This window comes from Bombyx mandarina, chromosome 04 (assembly GCF_030267445.1).
Source record: "Bombyx mandarina strain Sakado chromosome 04, ASM3026744v2".
Taxonomy (NCBI): Eukaryota; Metazoa; Arthropoda; class Insecta; order Lepidoptera; family Bombycidae; genus Bombyx; species Bombyx mandarina.
In genome coordinates, this window is record NC_143211.1 from 7,821,155 (window position 1) to 7,842,839 (window position 21,685).

The window sequence follows — 21,685 nt, forward strand, 5'->3', positions numbered from 1 at the left end:
TTTAGTTTATTTTACTGCTTACTATTTACTCGTATATTATTCTACGATTGAGACTATTAAAGCGTAGTATCTCAAATTGGATGGAGGCATTCACCTTGTCATACTACTCTGTCAAAAAAGTACCGGGGAAAGATCAATAATACACAAAATCCAAATTTATTTTATCACCTACAAAGTGTGCTCCTTCAGAAACGATATATTTACACCAACGAATAATCTAATCATCAAAACATTTTTTAAACGCTTTTTACAGAATTCAATTCTCGCCACCAAATCTCATTGTCGATAATCCCAGTCTCACGGATCGTTTGGAACCTCTGGGTCTGCGGAGGGACTTCGGTTCTCTCTGTATTTTATACCGTATGTTCCATGGGGAGTGCTCTGAGGAATTGTTCGAGATGATACCGGCATCTCGTTTTTACCATCGCACCGCCCGCCATCGGAGTAGAGTTCATCCGTACTACCTGGAGCCACTGCGGTCATCCACAGTGCGTTTCCAGAAATCTTTTTTGCCACGTACCATCCGGCTATGGAATGAGCTCCCCTCCACGGTGTTTCCCGAGCGCTATGACATGTCCTTCTTCAAACGAGGCTTGTGGAGAGTATTAAGCGGTAGGCAGCGGCTTGGCTCTGCCCCTGGCATTGCTGAAGTCCATGGGCAACGGTAACCATTCACCATCAGGTGGGCCGTATGCTCGTCTGTCTAAAAGGGCAAAAAAAAAAAAAATAGACGTTACTAGCACAAGATGGAGAAGCGTGACCATTAAATAATACCCTTTGGAATTAGATGTAAATGATAAAGTCCAATTCTATTTTATTTGAAAGAAAGATTGGCAATTTATCGATTTTAACCCATAGACCATAGTAGATTATTTTACACAACCACACACACTATACAGATCATTTTGACAAATAAAATTGTTGTAATTTGGAAGAACGAAAACGTTTAGAACATCTAATTATTTTACTCAGTGAGTCATAAATTTTAGTTTTGTGGATATAATTTTCACATCTTTTTGGCAATTTTTTTAAGGGATTTTATGACCTGGTAACTGAGTCCTTTAAGTCATGTCTTATTTTAATTTATATTCATGGTTTAAAAAAAAAAAAATATTATGGAGTGAAATGAAATGAAGATGATTAATTTGAGACATTAATCAACTGGGATGAAATTAAATGAAATGAAATGAGATGATTTGGGATGAAATATAATCTCAGTAAAATGGTGGTCATTTACTAAGATTTTTTCAGTGGACTTTTTGGAGGATACTGAGAAGTTACGCCCAGCGGCTTTGTTTCATTTTCCCACATTTGTGCTCTTTCACAGATATTAAATAGTTAATAAACCACCATTATTACACATTTAAACCTGAAGAAACACTAAATAGACAAAATAAAACAAATCACACAACTTCACTCCTCGCGTTCCCGCCAAAAAGTCCCTTTTTGCCAATTTTTTTTTTTAAGAGATTTTATGACCTGGTAACTAAGACCTTTAAGTCATGTCTTATTTTACTTTATTTTCTTAATTTGATGAAAAATGATAATATGGAGTGAAATGAAATGAAGATGATTAATTTGAGACATTAATCAACTGGGATGAAATTTAATGAAATGAGATGATATGGGATGAAATATAATCGCAGTAAAATGGTGGTGATTTACTGAGATTTTTTCAGTGGACTTTTTGGAGGAACCCGAGAAGTTACGTCCAGCAGCTTTGTTTCATTTTCCCACATTTGTGCACTTTCACAGATATTAAACAGTTAATAAACCACCATTATTACACATTTAAACCTGAAGAAACACTAAATAGACAAAATAAAACAAATCACACAACTTCACTCCTCGCGTTCCCGCCAAAAAGTCCCCTTTTTGCCAATAGTTTTAAACTGTCACAGATTATGTAGCGATCCCAACTAAGAATTATTATTTGTAGGCATAGATTATACACTTAACAGTTATAGGTATGTCATCTTTGCAATATTTGTAACTAGATGGCGTTACCATATATGTTGATAATAATACCACGATATTGTTATTTTTATGTTACAATAAACTTTATAGAAGTTTATTAACCTAAACAGGTTAAATAACGGAAAACATTATTTAAAAAATTTAATATGCTTTAAATATAAAAAAAATACCTTTTAAATAACATGGTAATTCTTATTTTTTATATAATGGTATTTAAAAAAAAATAAAAGAGTATAGATTCTGAACGAAACTCACAAGCTTACAAAAAAGCTTTCGACATTAAAAGATTTTTGTAATTTACTGTTAGATGTTTGGTTCTTTTTTCCCCTTACCCCTTTGCCGCGCCGGTAGCCTAAAGGGTATTCCTGCTCTCGGCGGGTAGGTGAGCTCACGGACTCAATCTGAGAGAATTGTTAACATTAGCCCTAGCAAGAGCAGGACCGGATCGGAATCACGACCCACTGAGAAGATCCGGCGAGAAACTCAGTGGGCTGTGTCTATGGGGGAAATATATCAAAATGGTATGTATATTGACGTTAAAAATTTCGCAATAATACCAGTTAACAAAGTATCGATAAAACACGTCACGGTAAAAAATTTCATAATTCCACACGCGATTACATTGTTTTATGTTAATAAGTGTGTTTTTTTACGTTCCTTATCTCTTCAACGCCAATGTCAAAGGGAGTATCAGGTCATGTGACTTCATCGACGCACTAAGAATTAAATATAAAAAAATATATAAAGATGGAAGCGTAAGTATGTGGTGTTAATCAACATTTCACTCAACCTTTCACTCCGCAATGGTTCATTACCTCGCAGCGCCCTATTGTGCATAAGTAACATGAAGTATAACATCATCTCACGTGATTGCTATGATTTGTGAAAGGCAAATGAGACGTCAGTGGTAACTGCATATTGTCCAATTATCAAAGAACCTTTGTAAGGCCGTTTGTACGATACGCACTGTTAGGGCCAGAGGTCATGCCAACTAGGCAGGCAGGTACACGCAAACCAAGCGTGATCCGATAAACACGATGTAATCACAAGACATAACCAAAATAAGACTTATTGTTTATTTATAGGTACCCGTACCCACTATTTAAGAGTCTGTTACTTGACTCATAATGAATTCATGATCTCTGTAATTAGATTGGTATTTATATTTTTTAGTCGTTATATTATTATAAAATTTTATTACCTACTTATTTTCTTCAACATAACATGAAATTTCTTCCGTTTTACGTTTTCGGTTCCTGATCCTACAAGTTTTTAGAACTATTCCGTTTCATACAAAATTACTTATAAATCGGCCCTGTATTCTAGTGATAAAAATTGTAATACAATTATGTATACCAGATTAATTTCAAATATGTTCTGTTGTTCAACTTTATTATATTTGCTGTTTGTCTATGAAAATTCTTACACATTTTTCGGTACCTTCTCTATTGTACCTTTTCATATATATTTGTAACATAAAAGTAAAACGACCTCAAATTCTCTGCATGCGCCTTATCACATTTTTTGTGCAATAACATTGTTGAAAAACTGCGTCATACTAAAGTAACAATATCTATAAAGCCGAGGTATGAAAACTTTAACTTAATAATAAGTAGGGAAAGAGAGGGCATAAAGGTGAAGTTAAGGGAAATAAAGAATAAAATTATAATTAAGACAGTTTTTGTAATGTAAATTAACTAGAACACTTAGGTTACTTATTCAACTAGCATTTGGTGTATAATTTAGTGAGATAAAAGATCAAATTAAAAAAATATAAAACCCTTATCAAAATTCCATAGTGCTCCAGGGCGACTGAGTGGGTGATAGTGCCTCTATCGCGTCGTCCCTGGCGGAGCTTGATTCAATAGCCCTTGCTTTATTCTCTGCCGAGGAAATATTACATGGGAGGCATGAGGCATGCAAGTACCAACTGCATTAAAATATACCTCAACAGTCACCGTCTGCCACCCTACTTTATTTTGGTGCCTTGACGACATCATGCCCAAGAGCCATACCTCTATATCTAATACTTTTTAAAATAATACAGAAAAAACGAACTGACCGTTAGAGTCATTTTATTCAGAACATATATTATTAATAAGTATTATCGCCAGTAAAACACAAAATTAGTTACCCAAGTAGTTACTTTTTATCTATATTTTCATACTCACTCTAAATTAGATCAAGTATAATGAAAATATTTTCTTTGTGTAATAAACGACTCGTGCAGTCTATTCCACTAATATTGTCAGACTAAAGATCGATGCAAAATGGCCGCCTAATAACGCCAATAACGCAACTCTATTATGTGTAGTTACTTGTATATGTATGTGACCCCGTCTTGTAAAATGAAAGTAGGCTAGGTATAATATATAGATTTGAAACACCATTTAATCTTACAAGTATTTGATATTTTTTTATTTAATGGTTATATAAAAATAACATGCCCCAAAAAAAATAAACCATATTACATAATAACATATACACCTTATTAACAGTAAGTTTCGAATTTTAATCAACGCTATTTTTGACAAATTGAATTAATTGAATAGATTTTGTTCACTATATTCGGAGCATCATCTATATTCCCTTTTCTTTCATGGATCCCTCCGTTTATAACACCTATTTAATTAAAATATTTAATGACAAGGGTGACTGTCATTTTAAAACCTCTTGCTTGTCGATTAGCAGCATGGAAATATACAACTTTTAATTATGGCATATATTGGATTTCCAATATATGTTATACCACAATTATTAGTATTCCGCAATACATTTTTCTACTGCTAGTATACTCAAGGGCCCGATGCTGGCTTCATCGAGTGTATATGCGAGCTCACGAGGCTCAGCCTGAGAGAATTTGCTAGTAAAAGCAGTGCTTCGCTGAATCTATAGTCGAGGAAAAGGCGATCCTTCCGTCCCAAAAAAAGATCTTCTTATAACTAATATTACATATTTAAATAATAATTTATATAAAAATATTTTCTGAATAAATTCGCGCCTATTACGTTATCGCTGTGTACTAAATTATTCATAATGGAAGCATTTTGGTTCCGTAAAAATTAAAACCGTCTCCCCTTTTTTAAATTATAATGTTTAATTAAAAGTGACCGCTTGAAAATGTTTGAACACTTATTTACTCATTATGTTCCATAATTTTTAAGTACTAATATTGTAAAGGCAAACGAGTAAAATCTTTAAACAGTATTTTATTATTACATTATACAATATTATTTTATTCATTACATACAATTTCATGCACGTGATAATGCCATATGGAATTTCTACCTACGTACTAACACAGATAGATTGCATAAGGCTTAAATTTGCAACATTACCATTGATCGAAAGAAATACTGTGTTTATTTTTACATCATTGTTTGTTAATCTTGTTCCAGATGTATTACATTAATCCTCTAGAAAGATAAACAATTTATGCCGAAATGACACAGCACGTCTTCGTATCATTGATCTCGCAAAAATATGTGATAGCGTTGTATCTATTAATACTTACTATACGACTTCTGCTACCGACCGAAAAATATGACCAAAAATTATTACCACCTAAAAATTACAATTTATACCAAAGTAATAATTGTGACTTAGAATTAGAGAATTTGAATGAGTTATGAGTTTTTTCTAACGAGTTACGATTTTAATATGTTGTAAAATATATGAGAGATAAAACAAATTTCACATTTATTTTTTATTGATTAGTTGAATGAACAAGCCGACTGCCCGCCTAAGGTAAAGTGGTGTTGGAGATTACAGACATTAATAAAAACCGGCTGGCGTTAAATTCGGCCACGAGGGTTCCGGATATGAACAAGCCTGCGCAATCTTCCAAAAAATATATTTTGTACGTGTGTCAGATTCGCATGTACGACACAATAAGAAAACCTAAACTTAAATAATTTGTGGCAGGACTTCTTGTGAGTCCGCACGGTTAGGTACCACCACGGAATAGATAAATAAGGTACCACCACCCTGCCTATTTCTACCGTGAAGCAGTAATGCGTTTCGGTTTGAAGGGTGGGGCAGCCGTTGTAGCTATAATGAGACCTTAGAACTTATATCTCAGTGACGCATTTACGTTGTAGATGTCCATAGACTCCGGTAGCCTCTTAACACCAGGTGGCTTGTGAGATCGTTCACATCTAAGCAATAAAAAAAATTTATGTAATTTAAAACAAAAGTCTATGAATACCAGTTTAACTATAAAGGCCATGTTCCCATTATCCGATCGTTTTCTGAACAGAAGGAAAATATTACCAAACATATATTATGTTTGAACACCAGAGAAATTTTGACGTTTTATTGATAAATATTTTAATATAATAAAAAAAAAATATTTTTTTAAAGTAAAACGGGAACGCCTACGTTTTTATCCGATTGGAACAAATCACATGTTATAAAAAGAACTGAACTTTATAGTTGATTTTTTTAATATTTCATACATTTCCAAAGTAGCAGTAGTTGATGCCTTACCTAAAAATGTAAGTTTTTTAAATGCAAGAATATATTTTCTATGAATTTTATTAATAACTAGCGACCCGCCCTCGCTTCGCTTCGGAAACATTAAATCACACATGAAACCAAAAAATAAAATAATTTTTTTTTTAAAAAGTAGCCTATGTTCATCAGGGACAATGTCGGCTTCTAATGGAAAAAGAATTTTTCAAATCGGTCCAGCAGTTTCGGAGCCTATTCGAAACAAACAAACAAACAAATCTTTCCTCTTTATAATATTAGTATAGATATAGATATAGATTGATATGCAAACTTTTCAGAAAACAATCGGTTAGGTATGCTTTTGTTCGCGTTGACTGAAAAACTTGAGATCATACATTGTGTTCGGTTATAGACCTTAGTATTCCGTAAAAAAAATTAACTTAATACTTTTAGAAGTGGTTAGCTACTCCTAAAATCTGAATGGCTGGACAAAAAATACGGACAACAAAGTAATCCTGGATTTCGTTATCTTTTCATTTTGAGAAGCAAGAAGTAATCTAGCCATTCGTTTTTTTTGTTCCTACCTATCTTGATAGCCTTGAGAGGCTATTTCAGCGTAACCATAACTTAGGTGAGCTCAAGGAGCTCAAACCTGACGACGTTGCTAACACGAACCCTAGTAAGAGCCGTACTTCGCAGAATCTACCACCGGATCGGAAACGCGACCCACTGAGAAGATCCGGCGAGAAACTCAGTGGGCTATGTCTGTGGGTTAATTTACTCGTCAAGCCCTTCGCCTCTAGCGATGGGTTCGACGAGAACGATGACCGGTGCTTGAGGTACCTTAAAGCCCCGTTAGTGGATCGGGAGAATCCGAAATGACGTGTTTTGGGCGACGTCGACTGCTTTCCATTCTGTCCACAGGATCGGGAATGAGCCTTTCGTAAGATGTTAACATTCATAATGAAAACCGCTTCGTTAACGTTCACGTTACACTCTTAAATCTGTTTTCATGAAGACGTTTCGGTATCTTTGACAAAAAAAACATCCACCAACATCAACATCATAGATAATACACAAATGGCATATTTTCAAACATAAGTGCAATAACAAAAACCTGTCGTGCCTGTATTGTATTAGTTAACAACCAAAAATAATCGACAAAAGGCAATGATTTGTAACAGTCGCACGGATTTTTCACGATCTGTGGTACGTCATGTAGTCATTAAACTCGTTTGATAGGTACCTATCTCAACAAATAAGGCATACTTTGAACAATAATTTGATAACGTCATTTTCTTCGTGTACCTTAAATTAAATTCAATCAATTATTATTCTATCTATTAAATTAAAAATATCTACATTAAATTCTCGGAATTCGAATTAGGCATCACGATACGGAATCATTTTGTAAGCATCGGCTTCCTCTAACGAGGCGTACTCCTACTATATGAACGATTAAAGACATACATACATATTTTGCCATATGGAACACATTCATTTGAACTTTGTTTTCAAATTATGGTTGCACGCAAGTTACGACAACAATGTGTTCAGATGGAAAAATTGGTGCACACGCGCCACGCCGCGCGGTTAAAGCTTAACCGATGCTCGACCTCGGCGTATCGCGGAGCAGTTGCTATGTAAAACGCTGCTTTAACGTTCCACGTGTACTATAAAACTATAAACATCACGGCAATTCACCGAGTATTCAGTTCACTGTTCAGTGTATCGTTCAGTTCTCTGGCACGTCGGGTTATGGTCGCGGAGCGTTTGCATAGCACAAAGCCTTCTCTTGTGGCTTGATTAAAAAAAATTACAGTACGGCCAATGACCAGTCAGCCGGCCGGCGAAACTGAATGTACAGAGGCAGTCACGTGCCCGGGGTGAGGCGCGGCGGGCGACTCACTCGCAGCCGAACCTTCTCTTAAAAGATGCACATTCGCCGTGGCATAGATGTGGAGCGTGCTGACGCGAACGGCATGCCTCCTATATTAGCACTCGATATTTACGTTCGTTAATCAGTTTAAAGTGAACAAGACTTCCTGGGTGCCATGTAGGATGTCTCACAGCAGCCTAAGCTGTCACTACGACAGTTACCTCCCTTCAGATTCATCCCTTGAAACCGACGCATTGAATCGACACTGGTGAGTTTTAAAACATACCTTAACACGTTCAGTTACAATGAAAATTATTTCAAATTAATTTATATGCGTACGTGCTATTTCCTTTTTACATTGTATTTCTGACTCTATTAAAACATTACAGTCTGTCATTAAATTTAACAAATAAATATGACATTCATATTATTCGTGTCATCATTCATCTTTAATTATATTTCAACTTTTAAAAAAATTGTATGTATTTGTCATCTAACAATAAAATAGTGGAAAATTGTGTTTACTACGCAAACAATTGCAAATTTTTACAAACTTACTTTCGAAGACTTCTGCATTTGCAAGTTTATTCAGTGATACCTACTACTTTTTAAAGATGCTATTTAAATACTCTATATAAATAAATTTCCTAAAAATAAATTCAGAGTAAATAATGTATTTCGGTTTCTACTAGGGACTCCAGTATTATAATACCTACTACCCAACTAAAATAATGAAAAGGCCTCCGGGCTACTACTAGTAATCCTTCAATCATAAAAAAAGTTTAGTACCGTCACCCTAACAACAATGTATTATTATTGCCTGTCGATTTGAGGGGTCGGACAACCGTTATACTGTAAAGATGAGACTCGAGTCTCATGTCTCAAGATAGATGGCGGTGATTACGCTGTAATGTCATGGGCTTCGGAAATAACATCAGCTGGGCAATAAGCTCGTTTATCGATCTAAACAATAAATAAGACACAATTTTAAACATAGATTTATGAGTCACTCATACTTATTCGTGTTACCTAGCAGTATGACCACAAGTAACAGCATAATATAAAAACTATTTATTTTATTAACTAACTGTAACACGATCTTCTCAATAATGCTTGTTCACAAAAATGACGGAAATGTTGTAAAATTTCAATTCAAAGAATTATGATATTGTTTAGATGAAATTGAAATATCAGCGTAATTTTGAATGCGCTATATTAAACTTTGTAGACAAGCAAAAAAACTTGACTAAATTTTAGGAATTTTGAAAAAAACCACTTCAATGAATTTACGTTTTACAAGAATATTTTTAATTTGATATTAATTAGGACATAAACTCGTTCACCCGACTATGGAATAAAAACTATAATACAACAGTAAAGACGCCAATTCAATCCAGTGTGACAAATCACAATTTCTTACTATCCAATTATTCCTCTACCTACATCCTGCGTAGTTAATTTAAAACGAAAGAATAAAACCGCTACATTTTATTATGAACACGTGCTTCACTACGCACTGATAAAATCCTAAGGGAATCAATCATTGACTGAGCAATTTACAATTGAAAATACAATAGAACATTGTTCTCCATACATTATTTGTGGTCGTGTCTATTGTTAAAAACCAGATAACACGTGGTAGCACGTGATGAATAGTTATCCTGTAAATGCCTCATAAAAAGTCGTCGCTTCTCATAAATAATTATACACCGGACCTTTGTCACAGCGAATGAGTTTCGCTGATTGCAATACACTCTCGTTATCGCAAACGCTTTCCGGTTAAAAACTATTTGAATAAAACAAACACAACATACATACGTTTTCAATTCCATATTATGTACTTCATTAAAATTCTAACCGTCACCGTCGCCTCAAAATATAAAGCAAACAAATAATATTGGCACACATGTAGACATCTGGTTAAGCAGACAATTATGATTAGATAGGTACTTTAAGCTCCAACAGATAGCTTGTTACGTTTACATTGATCAGTAAACAATGTTAATGGGGTTAATTCGAGGGATTTGAACCGATCGTGATTCCGAGTTCGTTGACGATTAACCCACAGTTCCGCGCAGTCGCCATTATGGTTGCAGCTACTACCGATATTGTTCATTCACCGTGCATGAATGGAGGTAACGATTTATAGTCGGATTTTTAATTAGACGAAGCCAGCTGACAGTAGCTAATGTCACTTTGTGAAATAATGTTGCTATATTTAAAGTAATAGTGATGCGTTCAGTTCTCGTTCAATCACATAAATGAACAATGAGTGTGAAGAGTTACTCATTAATTTCAAACTATAAAAGAATATTATTTATATTTTACAATAAAATTGTATTAAAGTGATCCAATATAATAATATGTTACTAGTAGTATGTAACTACAATCAGTTTTTTTTATTTTCATTACCTATGTACCTATAATTGTTATATTTTATACATCTATAGTTTCAACTATATGATGCATTGGAAATAGGACAGTCTTACAAGCTTCCTCGCAATGTTTTTCTTAATGTTTAAAACACTCGGTATTCAGTACAGGTAGATACCATAGGAACATAATGTTTCGTCGAAAACTCGTTGGTATGTACAAAGCACGGCTAAAATTCGAACCCCGTGCCCGATATCGGCAGTTCGGCACACTAACTATTCACTAGACAATCGAGGCAATTTCATTAATTCAGGAGTTTTTTCAATCGTTCACTTTGTCACAACACTATTTTTATTTCATCAAAAACTGACAACACAGTAAACGTCAGTTTACTTCGTCTAATAAAAAATCCGACTATACTTGTAACTATCCGGTTGTTGTGTTTTGACAACCATCGCCTGTGCCGTATTTTTCCGTTCCTTCGTGTTGCTAGGCTGTTTTTACTCCAACGCTGCTTAGTAAGGTTAAAACACGTGCAGCAAACCATGAGTTCTTAACTATGTAACCGCAAATTTGTATACCTATTTTTGCTTGATCAATCTTTAAATTGTAGGCTAATATTAATAGAATAATGAATATTCGATTTTGTTAACTTATTGTTTATTTAAGTAACTACGTTATAACAAGCTATGAACCTTTGTGGGGTTATAAGTAGAATAATTTTAGTATTAATTATATGATTATTGTAACAAAAAGTATCGTAATTTGCTTTCAATCAAACACTTCTAATTTTATATACTTAGTTTATGCTAAAATTATTTCTAAAAAAGCGTTTATTAAGCAACCGCTATTATATTATATATAGAAAAGTAGTCTTAGAAGACTGTCCATGAATGTTACCGTAATTTGCGTAGGAATTTCATAGACCAAAAAAATTTCCGAAAAAAAAACGGCAATATTATCTTATCTTCAGTTGTTTCTGAATAGACTTTCGACCCAAAAATTTTATGATAATTGTCACCCTCTAGCTTACCACGAATTTTTTAAACTAAAAACTTGCAAAATTTTAAAATAAATTAATTTTACATTTTCATACACATTTATTTTCATTTTATTTACATTTACATTAAATACTATATTTGCTAAATCTATCCTTGATATTTTTATACTCGATTTCTACCCTACATAAAATGTTAAAATGGTAAGAAATAATAATCGAAGATAAATCACACACAATTATCAGACTCAAACTACGTTACCGTCTACTACTAACCAGAGACTGATCACACAATTCACATAAATACATTTAAATATATAGACAATAATTATACAGATATGTTAACAAGCAACCCCGGCAATCAGTTATAAGACACATATAGGTACACATGGCACCAACAACACATCACCTTGAGGCATAAGGTCGAAGTCTTGAATTCTTGAAAAAATGGCTATCCTATGCCCATAGAGCAACGGATGAATGCTTTGTCTATGAATCTACACGAGATTACTTCTTAATAACAACCCTATATATCAAAGATCGCATAAAACTTATAAGCCAACGTATTTATCAAAATACGACATCTAACAATTGTTACATTAAAATTTAATACGGTTACGCATTGACCTAATAATCTACGCGTAGTTTTCCGCAAATAAAACCTTTACCTTGTGCGCGTAGGTTAAACGATTCCATTCGATACACTCAATGATTTCAATACACCACAAATGCTGTAATTAATCGACGTGAAACATGTCAGTATTGTTTGAAGTAAAACATTTTATTGGCATAGATCGGTATTCGAGTTTACAGTCATCCATCCATAAAGTTTTTATTAAACTACTTCTATTTTATTTATAAGTATAAGAATGTGTTACCGAAGGGAAAAATTTACAAAACGATCATTAGACCTGTCGTGCTGTATGGATCTGAGTGTTGGGCGACGAAAGTAAAGCATGAAAGAGGAGTGCATGCGGCAGAGATGCGAATGTTGAGATGGATGTGTGGAGTAACAAGAATGGACAAGATAAAGAATGAGTATATCAGAGGAAGTGTGAAAGTGGCCCCGGTAAGCAACAAATTAAGGAGCGGACGGTTAGCGTGGTATGGACATGTGATGCGTAGAGAGAAGATGCATGTGACTAGGAGATCTATGGAAATGGTAGTGCAAGGTAGAGGGGGAAGAGGTCGACCGAAGAAGACATGGATGGAGTGTGTGAATGACGATATGAGAGAGAGAGGAGTGAGTGTTGAGATGACGGCTGATAGAAGAGAATGGAAGAGAAAAATTAGCTGTGCCGACCCCACCTAGTGGGATAAGGTGGAGAAAAAGAAGAAGAAGAATGTGTCGCAACTATTAAGATTAAAAATTTTTTTGTTACTGAACTGTTCGGTGTCCTTGACACAAAATTACCAATTATTTTCTCCATTGGATGCTTTGAACGTCATGCAAGACTACTTACTGGACCGTTTTTTTTTTTCTTTCAAATGTTCCTTCAATCAGCTATGAAGCTAGGATGAATTTATATTATTTTTTTATCTGCGTAACTTTGTATCTATTTATTGTCCAGGCACAAACAAATATTCGTTTAAATGTCAATTAATTTATTACTAAGTTTGCCTGTTTGTCTTCTTAAGCTTTTCATGTAATAAATAATATATCTTCCCATATGCAGTGTTCATCGTTTGTAAACCAGTTACACATATTATTTATTTGACTTCATTACATTTATAAGTAATAAATAATTATATATATGTATTAATGGTTAACAAATTCTCTTCACACCTACATAGCACGCTTATAGTCTACCACACTTCAAAAATTTCTTACATATATTTCACGGTCGTTAAGATAAAATATACTCACCTGTGTAAACAAAACGATGGTTAGAAATAAGTTTATAAAACAAATGTGACAAATACGTATGACACAATGACTGGTGGTAGGACCTCTTGTGAGTCCGCGCGGGTAGGTACCACCACCCTGCCTATTCCTACCGTGAAGCAGTAATGCGTTTCGGTTTAAAGGGTAAGGCAGCCGTTGTAACTATACTTGTGACCTTAGAACTTACATCTCAAGGTGGGTGACGCATTTACTTTGTAGAGGGGCATAAGGCTGTATGGGCTTAGATCCCCTTGCCTTTCCTAACAAGGAAAAATTGTACAAAAAAAAATGTCTATGGGCTTCAGTAACGACTTAACACCAGATGGGCTGTGAGCTCGTCCACCAATTTAAGCAATAAAAAAAAATACAAACCACGTAAATTCTGTGCACCTATCCGTCGTCCATTGGAAAAAATACGAAATTTTGTTGAATTTATATTTGGAATACTCGTAGAATAAGACCTAAATTTTTTGCCTATTCATTGTAGTTATGCAACTGCATTCCGAAATGGCGGTAAAGTAATGACGACTTAAAAGTGCATACGAAGGTCTACTTTATTGAAGAAGACCTTTTTGATTTTGTATTCAATACTTACTTGACCGGTTAACTTAAATTGTGTACATAAGTATTTTGGAAATATTCTTTTGCGCCTGTTATTTCCCTCAATTTTATATATGTATATATCACTAGTCTTTGCCACTAAACTAATTATGTTTGAAAATGTATTATACTATAAATAATGATCGAATTAACAATTGTGTATGAACAAAACGTGTCATCTTCATATTGTTGAATTTTGTTGCATCATGCGCGCAAATCATAATAATCACTCTTTTTTTTTCACTAGAGCTGCTGTTACTTATTTTTGAAGTTTATTTTAACGCTCAATAAAACCTAACCTATAATACAGAATAACATCAAACTATTTAAATATATCTCTATTGTTATGTATCTTAATATTTTTTTTACATAAATAGTAGATACAGCTGCAGCAACATATAGCATATTTACATATATTATAATTATAACATAGCTTACGTGGACAAAGTCACTGCTTAAACAGCCTTTGCAGAGTTCTGATATTTTTTTAATTCTTATGCGAAATTATTAATAAGGGCAATAAAAAAAAAAAAAACATTTTCTGCGATGCTCGAAGAGAACTGTTGAATTGAAAATAAGAACATATCTAGTTATCTATTCTAATTTTCAGATACTTACTCTCAATTTGTTTACTCTCCAATTCAAAGAATAAACAAAAAAATCTCAGGAGCGCAATATCGCTAGTTTCCTTTATAATACGTGAAGCAAAAACTTTGTATCCCTTTTTACGACAATTGCGCTGACGGAGGAGTATGAAATTTTCCACACTTATAGAGAATGTAGAGAAGAAGTGCACAATTCTAATATTTTTTTTAAAATAATGCATAAAAGATACATTAAATCAATAAAGAAAACATTACACACACTACATACCGTGTATTTGACGCACACACGCATGCATACTATTTATTGTCAAACTTTTGTTCTTGACGTCTGTTGTCAAATTGAGAATAGATTAAATATTGTTTGCCTTTGTTAATATTTTTTATAGTGTAGTCTTGGCGAAATTTGTGATTATAGAAGTATAACATACAATAATAATAGTATACAAACTTACAATTCCAATTAATTATAGTCGAATTTCGACTACTGCGGGACCTCTAGTATCACCAAATTTAGCAATAGAATAGGATTATTCTGGTAGAGCGTGCTGAGAAAATTCAGTACAAGCCGACACCTTCGCCTCGTTTTCCGGTTTGCACTGCGAAGAAATCATATAACTTCATTCTAATGGACATTATCACTAGTATCAGGGCGTATTGTGAGCCTGCATGGATATGTACTACCGTCCTTCCTAATTCTACCGTAAAACAATTATACTATCCGATCTGGGACAGCCATATGATACTACTATAAAATTGAAACATCGATCTCATGTCTATAAGCTTCGGCAATCACTTAAAAACAACTGAGCCATGAGCAAGCTCACCCATTTATGCAATTAAAAGAATCTACGTAACGTCTCAAAGAAAAAACTTGACTTTTGTAGAATCGGTGAATGAATATTAAAAAGCATTAATATGTTTTAAAAAACCGAGAACACGAAAATTTATCAAGAGAACAGGAAGTCAATAAATAATAAATGAATTATAGTAATCAGTTAATAGCTATCCATTCACGACACAGCAGCATGCATTGTGTTTCAATGTTTTTTTATCATTTTACTAAAGCTTGTGACACAAAAACGTTAATTAATAAAAGCACTGCGGCCATACGCTAGGCACATGACTCAATTTAACCTTTACAGTCACATGACTTAAGCTTAATAGAAATAATAAACCCAAATACCCTTGAAGTATGTAGTCTCAATGAGATATTATTACTCCGTGAAAACATATTGCGGGTAAGCGCCAACTATACGAAAGGTTGACTTGTAATGTAAATGATTAGATCGATTTATTTATTCATCTATACTAATACTAATAATATATTTTTTTTTAATCTATACTAATATTATAAAGAGGAAAGATTTGTTTGTTTGTTTGTTTCGAATAGGCTCCGAAACTACTGGACCGATTTGAAAAATTCTTTTTCCATTAGAAGCCGACATTGTCCCTGAAGAACATAGGCTCCTTTTTAAAAAAAAAAAATGTTATTTTTTTGGTTTCATGTGTGTTTTAATGTTTCCGAAGCGAAGCGAGGGCGGGTCGCTAGTAATATTATAAAGAGGAAAGATTTGTTTGTTTCGAATAGGCTCAGAAACTACTGGACCGATTTGAAAAATTCTTTTTCCATTAGAAGCCGACATTGTCCCTGATGAACATAGGCTACTTTATTTATTTTTTAATTTTTTTTTTGTGTTTCATTTGTGTTTTAATGTTTCCGAAGCGAAGCGAGGGCGGGTCGCTAGTTTTATCATAAGAGTATTACAAAAGCAAACAATTCGTAGTTTATTGCCTTAATTTACCATCAATTCATTATGAGCAAATTATGAGTCGATAAGGGAAGGCACCATCATGGCTATTGACACCGCGAAACGTATTTTGAAGGGCGTGTCACGCCTTCGAAATATACCTTATGCTGGGTACTCGTTTCAAGGTGTAGGAAGGTACTGAAGTTTTTTCTATAAGCTTCCAGCAACTTAACACCAAGTGGACCGTTAGCTCGTGTTAACATCGTGTAATAAAAAGTAAATATGCACAGATTATTATTTGCCCCTAATACTGATAATATATTTTCTAAGCACGCGCGGGTAGGTACCACCTCCCAGCAAATTTCTGCCGCGAAGTATTCATGCGATCCGTTTTGAATAGTTGGGTCGACCGCTATAACCATATATTGATTACGAATTCGTTCACTGATAAATAAAAAAACGAATATCAAGAAAAAACACCGCACTCCATCCGCTATCCATTAAGAACATGTATTTTCTACATGGATAACAAGTTTCAAGTCAATCGGATGCATGGTTCAGTAGTTATAACGGAACATCCGTAAAAACCACTGTAGATTTATTTATTAGTATAGATTAGTATAGATGTAATTTCAAAAACTATTTACCGACAATGTACTGATCGTATTTACTGATTATTATTTAGACAATAGATTAGTTTGCTTGGTAGATACAAATGAAGCGTTGGCCTCGCACTTGCCCAAAATTTTCGTGTTTACACAAACATGTTGATCGATTTGACGAAAACAAAATTAAACTTTACTCACAAATAAGGAAGTAATGAGCGTTTTAATTTTATGTTCAACATGGAGCACACCACAATAAATGTAATGTTCATTCAAATCCGCAATTCAAACGCATGCCTGCTTCCCTGTAAAAATAGGCACACTGGCCGCATCAGATATTGTACGTAGATATGTGTACGCAATTTATGTAATCTCGCCAACTTACACGCTAACCTTGGAAATCTTCGGTACGCCCTCGTAATAGATGAAGCTATATAGTTCAGAGTTTTTCAGTTTGAAAATCACAAAAACATGGCAACTGAAATTAAAACAACGGGTGAACTTATTCGTGAAATTCACCTTCCGATTCACATTAAAATCGTTACCGTCCTTTTTAATTAATCTTTATTTAATACCATGGCCACCGGCAACTATTAATAATGAATAAATTAAAGCAAGATTTTCAATGTGTAGTTAATTACAGCAATAAAAAGTGAAAGGACCGCTTAATACCAGTTCCATAAATCCATTTTTATTTATAGAATTATAGTTCTCGTAGTCTAGTGTAGTATGAACCGCGTGGTCTAATCTTGGTATCGCGGAAGAATACATATAAGATTATTATAAAAAATGTTGTTGTTTTTCTATACTAATATTATAAAGAGGAAAGATTTGTTTGTTTGTTTGTATGAAATAGGCTCCGAAACTACTGAACCGATTTGAAAAATTATTTTACTGTTTGGAAGCTACACTATTAGCGAGTAACATAGGCTATAATTTTTTGAAAAAAATTAGCGATCCTTACTAAAATTCCAATAATGTAACCCAAGGTTTGGTGGGTGGCGCATTTACGTTGTAGATGTCTATGGGCTCCAGTAACCACTTAACACCAGGTGGGCTGTGAGCTCGTCCACCCATCTAAGCAATAAAAAAGGGTGTAAAAAATTACCTAATAGTACATTGTGCACCAGGGGAGAAAAGTATGACATTTCCTCCCGCGTCTAAAATTCACGCCAAACACGCCGGATGAGATGTCCTACTTTTTCCTGCGGTGCACATACTATTTTTTCTCCTACGAGGCCGAATTAATTTATTTATTTAAAAAAAGATTCTCGGTCTTGTCACGAGGTTTTGTCAAACTTGTTTAGTCGTTGAGAAAATGGAATTGACTCGAGAAAATTCAAGAGCGATGATTTATTATGACTTTCGAAGTGGTTTAACACAAAAACAGTGTGTTGACCGGATGATTTCTGCATTTGGTGATGAAGCCCCATCCAAAACCACAATTTATCGCTGGTTTGCTGAGTTTCAACGTGGACGTGTCAAGCTCAGTGATGATCCCCGTCAAGGTCGTCCAAAAACTGCAGTCACCCAAGAAAACGTTGATGCTGTGCGTAAGCTGATTCAGGAAGATCGACCTGTCACATCATACCGCGAAATTCAGGCAACTTTAGACATTGGCATGAGTCAAATACAAATAATCTTGCATGAACAATTAGGTGTAAAAAAGTTGTTTTCCCGATGGATACCGCATTCGCTCTGTGAAGAGCAAAAAGCGGCTCGCGTTACTTGGTGCGTCAGAACTCTCGAAAGATTCCACGCAGGATCCTCAAATGCTGTATACAACATTGTATCAGGTGACGAATCCTGGATATACGCGTACGAACCCGAAACAAAAAACCGGTCACGAGTTTGGGTGTTCGAAAATGAGTTAAAGCCAACAAAAATTGTTCGTTCAAGGAGTGTTGCAAAAAAAATGGTGGCCACGTTTGTCTCCAAAACCGGCCATGTCACGACTATTCCTCTTGAGGGACAAAGAACGGTTAATGCAGAATGGTATGCTAGCATTTGTTTGCCACAGGTCGTTTCTGAACTCCGTAAAGAGAACTGCAACCGCCGCGTCATCCTGGATCACGACAATGCGAGTTCTCACACCGCGCACAGAACAAAAGAGTTTTTAGAGCAAGAAAACATAGAATTATTAGACCATCCGCCGTACAGCCCCGACCTAAGCCCTAATGATTTCTATACTTTCCCTAAAATAAAGAATAAATTGCGTGGACAGAGATTTTCATCACCTGAAGAAGCTGTGGACGCCTACAAAACGGCCATTTTGGAGACCCCAACTTCCGAATGGAATGGTTGCTTCAATGATTGGTTCCATCGTATGGAAAAATGTGTCAAATTTCGCGGAGAATACTTCGAAAAGCAATAAATACAATTTTAAATAGTAATGTTGTGTCACTTCGTTAATTCCCGAAATTTTCAGTGCCGCCCTCGTACTTCAGTATTAAATTTTATTGCATTTTGTTTATTTCACTTTTACACTAAACACAATATTACAAATTATCCGAGCACAACAATGGCGGAGAATTTTAGGTGCGTGAGAGCAGACGTAGACACTAACGCGCATGCGCACTTGTCAGTACCCAGGGAGGAAAAGTTACACTTTCTTCCCTGTACAGCGGGAGGAAAACCGAACTTTCGGCGTAGGTAGGAGAAAAAATATTCTTTACATCGCGTGCCCTGAGAAAACTATTGATGATAGAATAAAATAATGTACTACGACTTTGTATAACTCATTATTACTTATAAAAAGTGTCGCGACAGCATATATCTAACTATTATAGTTATGCCGCAATAAGTGTACTGTTATTAAAAAAAAAAAAACAGTCGAATGTCGTTGAAATTTTTGCTAAAGACCCGAGCGGAGCCGGAGCGAGCCGCTAGTTTTTTTATAATTTTACAAAACTGTAACACCAATACCTTGATTTAAACGAATAATAATAATAATATTCACACAACTTGTATGCGGAAAAGCAATATTGACACTCAAGTGTATTTAGTCTTGGTGTGCTATATGTGTGTACATATATTTAAACGTTTGTAAGTATATATTTTTTGTAGGTACAAAAATGGAAAGGAAAAAATTATCAAATTTCATCCATATTACCTAGAACCACTACGCTCATCCACAGTGCGTTTCCAGGGATCTTCTCTGCAACATCCAATCCGATTTTGGAATGAGCATCCCTCCTCGGTGCTTACCGAGCGCGATGTCCTTCTTCAAATATTGTACCACTTCTAACAATATTTAAAATACGTCTAAAAATATTTTCAAAATGTTAAAAACTGGTAACATACAGGCTGCACTATCTTAATATTGTAAGAAGTATATTTAGAAATAGGGAAAGAAAGTGTTTGTCAAATCACAAGGTGACTGAATATTTCTTCTTATTCCAGGAATGGACGCATTTCGACACAAGCTGAAGGACCCTCACGCCGCAAAAGCAACCTACACAATGCTCTACACGCAGAAATGGATTCCTCATGGGGTATGAATATTTTAGACTTTATATTACAATATTTTAGACCTAAATCTCATCTTCTTCTTACCCTTTTGCAGTAAATGATGATGATATGAGATATCTAAGGGAATTACCTTTTTCCTGTTGTATATGGGCCGATGAGCTCACGGTCACAAGGTAGTATTTAGTTGCCTGAGCCCATACATATTACAACGAAATTGCCGCCACCAAGCTTGAGATATAAGGTAGAAGTCTAAGTTGTGTTGTTTAGTGATTTTTACACAGTATATAGTATAATATAGGAAATATAAATATAGTATAATTCTCGGAGAATACTACAACCCTTTCTTCATCCACCTTTTATGGCATCCATGCGAAGAGAAATGGTGGTGCCATTCTAGGCCAATACAACTCCCATACCCATTTTTTTTTATTGCCCTTGTAGACAGACCAGCATACGGCCCACCTGATGGTGAGTGGTTACCGTCTCCCATGGACTTCAGCAATGCCAGGGGCAGAGCCAAGCCGCTGCCTACCGCTGCTTTTTGATGACAACCACATAAACAAAGACACTCATAAAATTGGTTGCTTGTTTGGCTTCGCTATAAACTAGACAAACCCATTAAAACCATTAAATGTGAATATTTTAATTATTAATAGTATAGAATGTAAAGTTTCCCATCACACCTGTTCGTTCACAAGAGAATCGATTCGTGTATTTCACTCGTCATAGTGCCGTACGTCTAACCGTCGTTCACTTGTTCCACAGAACGACAAGGACACATCGAAGGCAGATTCAAAAAATATTCTACGACATCCTCAGTATACTCTAAAAAAGCATTATCACATCAAAGCGAACACATCGAAAGGTAACGTTATCAATAATATTGTAGTTTTTATTAATAGTACTATCAATAGTGTAACATAACAACATGGTAATTGAGGCCTATAAAATCAAAGGCAGCTAAACTACTTAATGTCGTAAGATGGATTATTAACAATGGCGCTATCTTGTTTAGTCAGTTGGATACGCTTTAGTGTTTTTATATTATAACAAATGCAGCTAAATCTCTAACAAATTCAGTTCAAAATTTTTT

At 34.7% G+C, this 21,685-nt stretch overlaps 1 protein-coding gene across 5 annotated transcripts in view; it reads left to right on the top strand.

The window, feature by feature from the left end:
* The window catches only part of LOC114251779 (sodium/hydrogen exchanger 9B2), a 68,005-nt gene that overhangs the window by 35,831 nt on the left and 10,489 nt on the right, over positions 1 to 21,685 (top strand). For 4 of the 5 annotated variants that reach the window (XM_028186162.2, XM_028186163.2, XM_089740260.1 and 1 more), the window contains exons 3-4: positions 20,524 to 20,615; positions 21,358 to 21,457. In XM_028186162.2, coding sequence (XP_028041963.2) covers positions 20,524 to 20,615; positions 21,358 to 21,457 — 192 coding nt within the window. Of the gene's footprint in view, positions 1 to 8,139; positions 8,577 to 20,523; positions 20,616 to 21,357; positions 21,458 to 21,685 lie in introns of those variants that run through there. The other variant, XM_028186164.2, reaches the window with a different exon arrangement.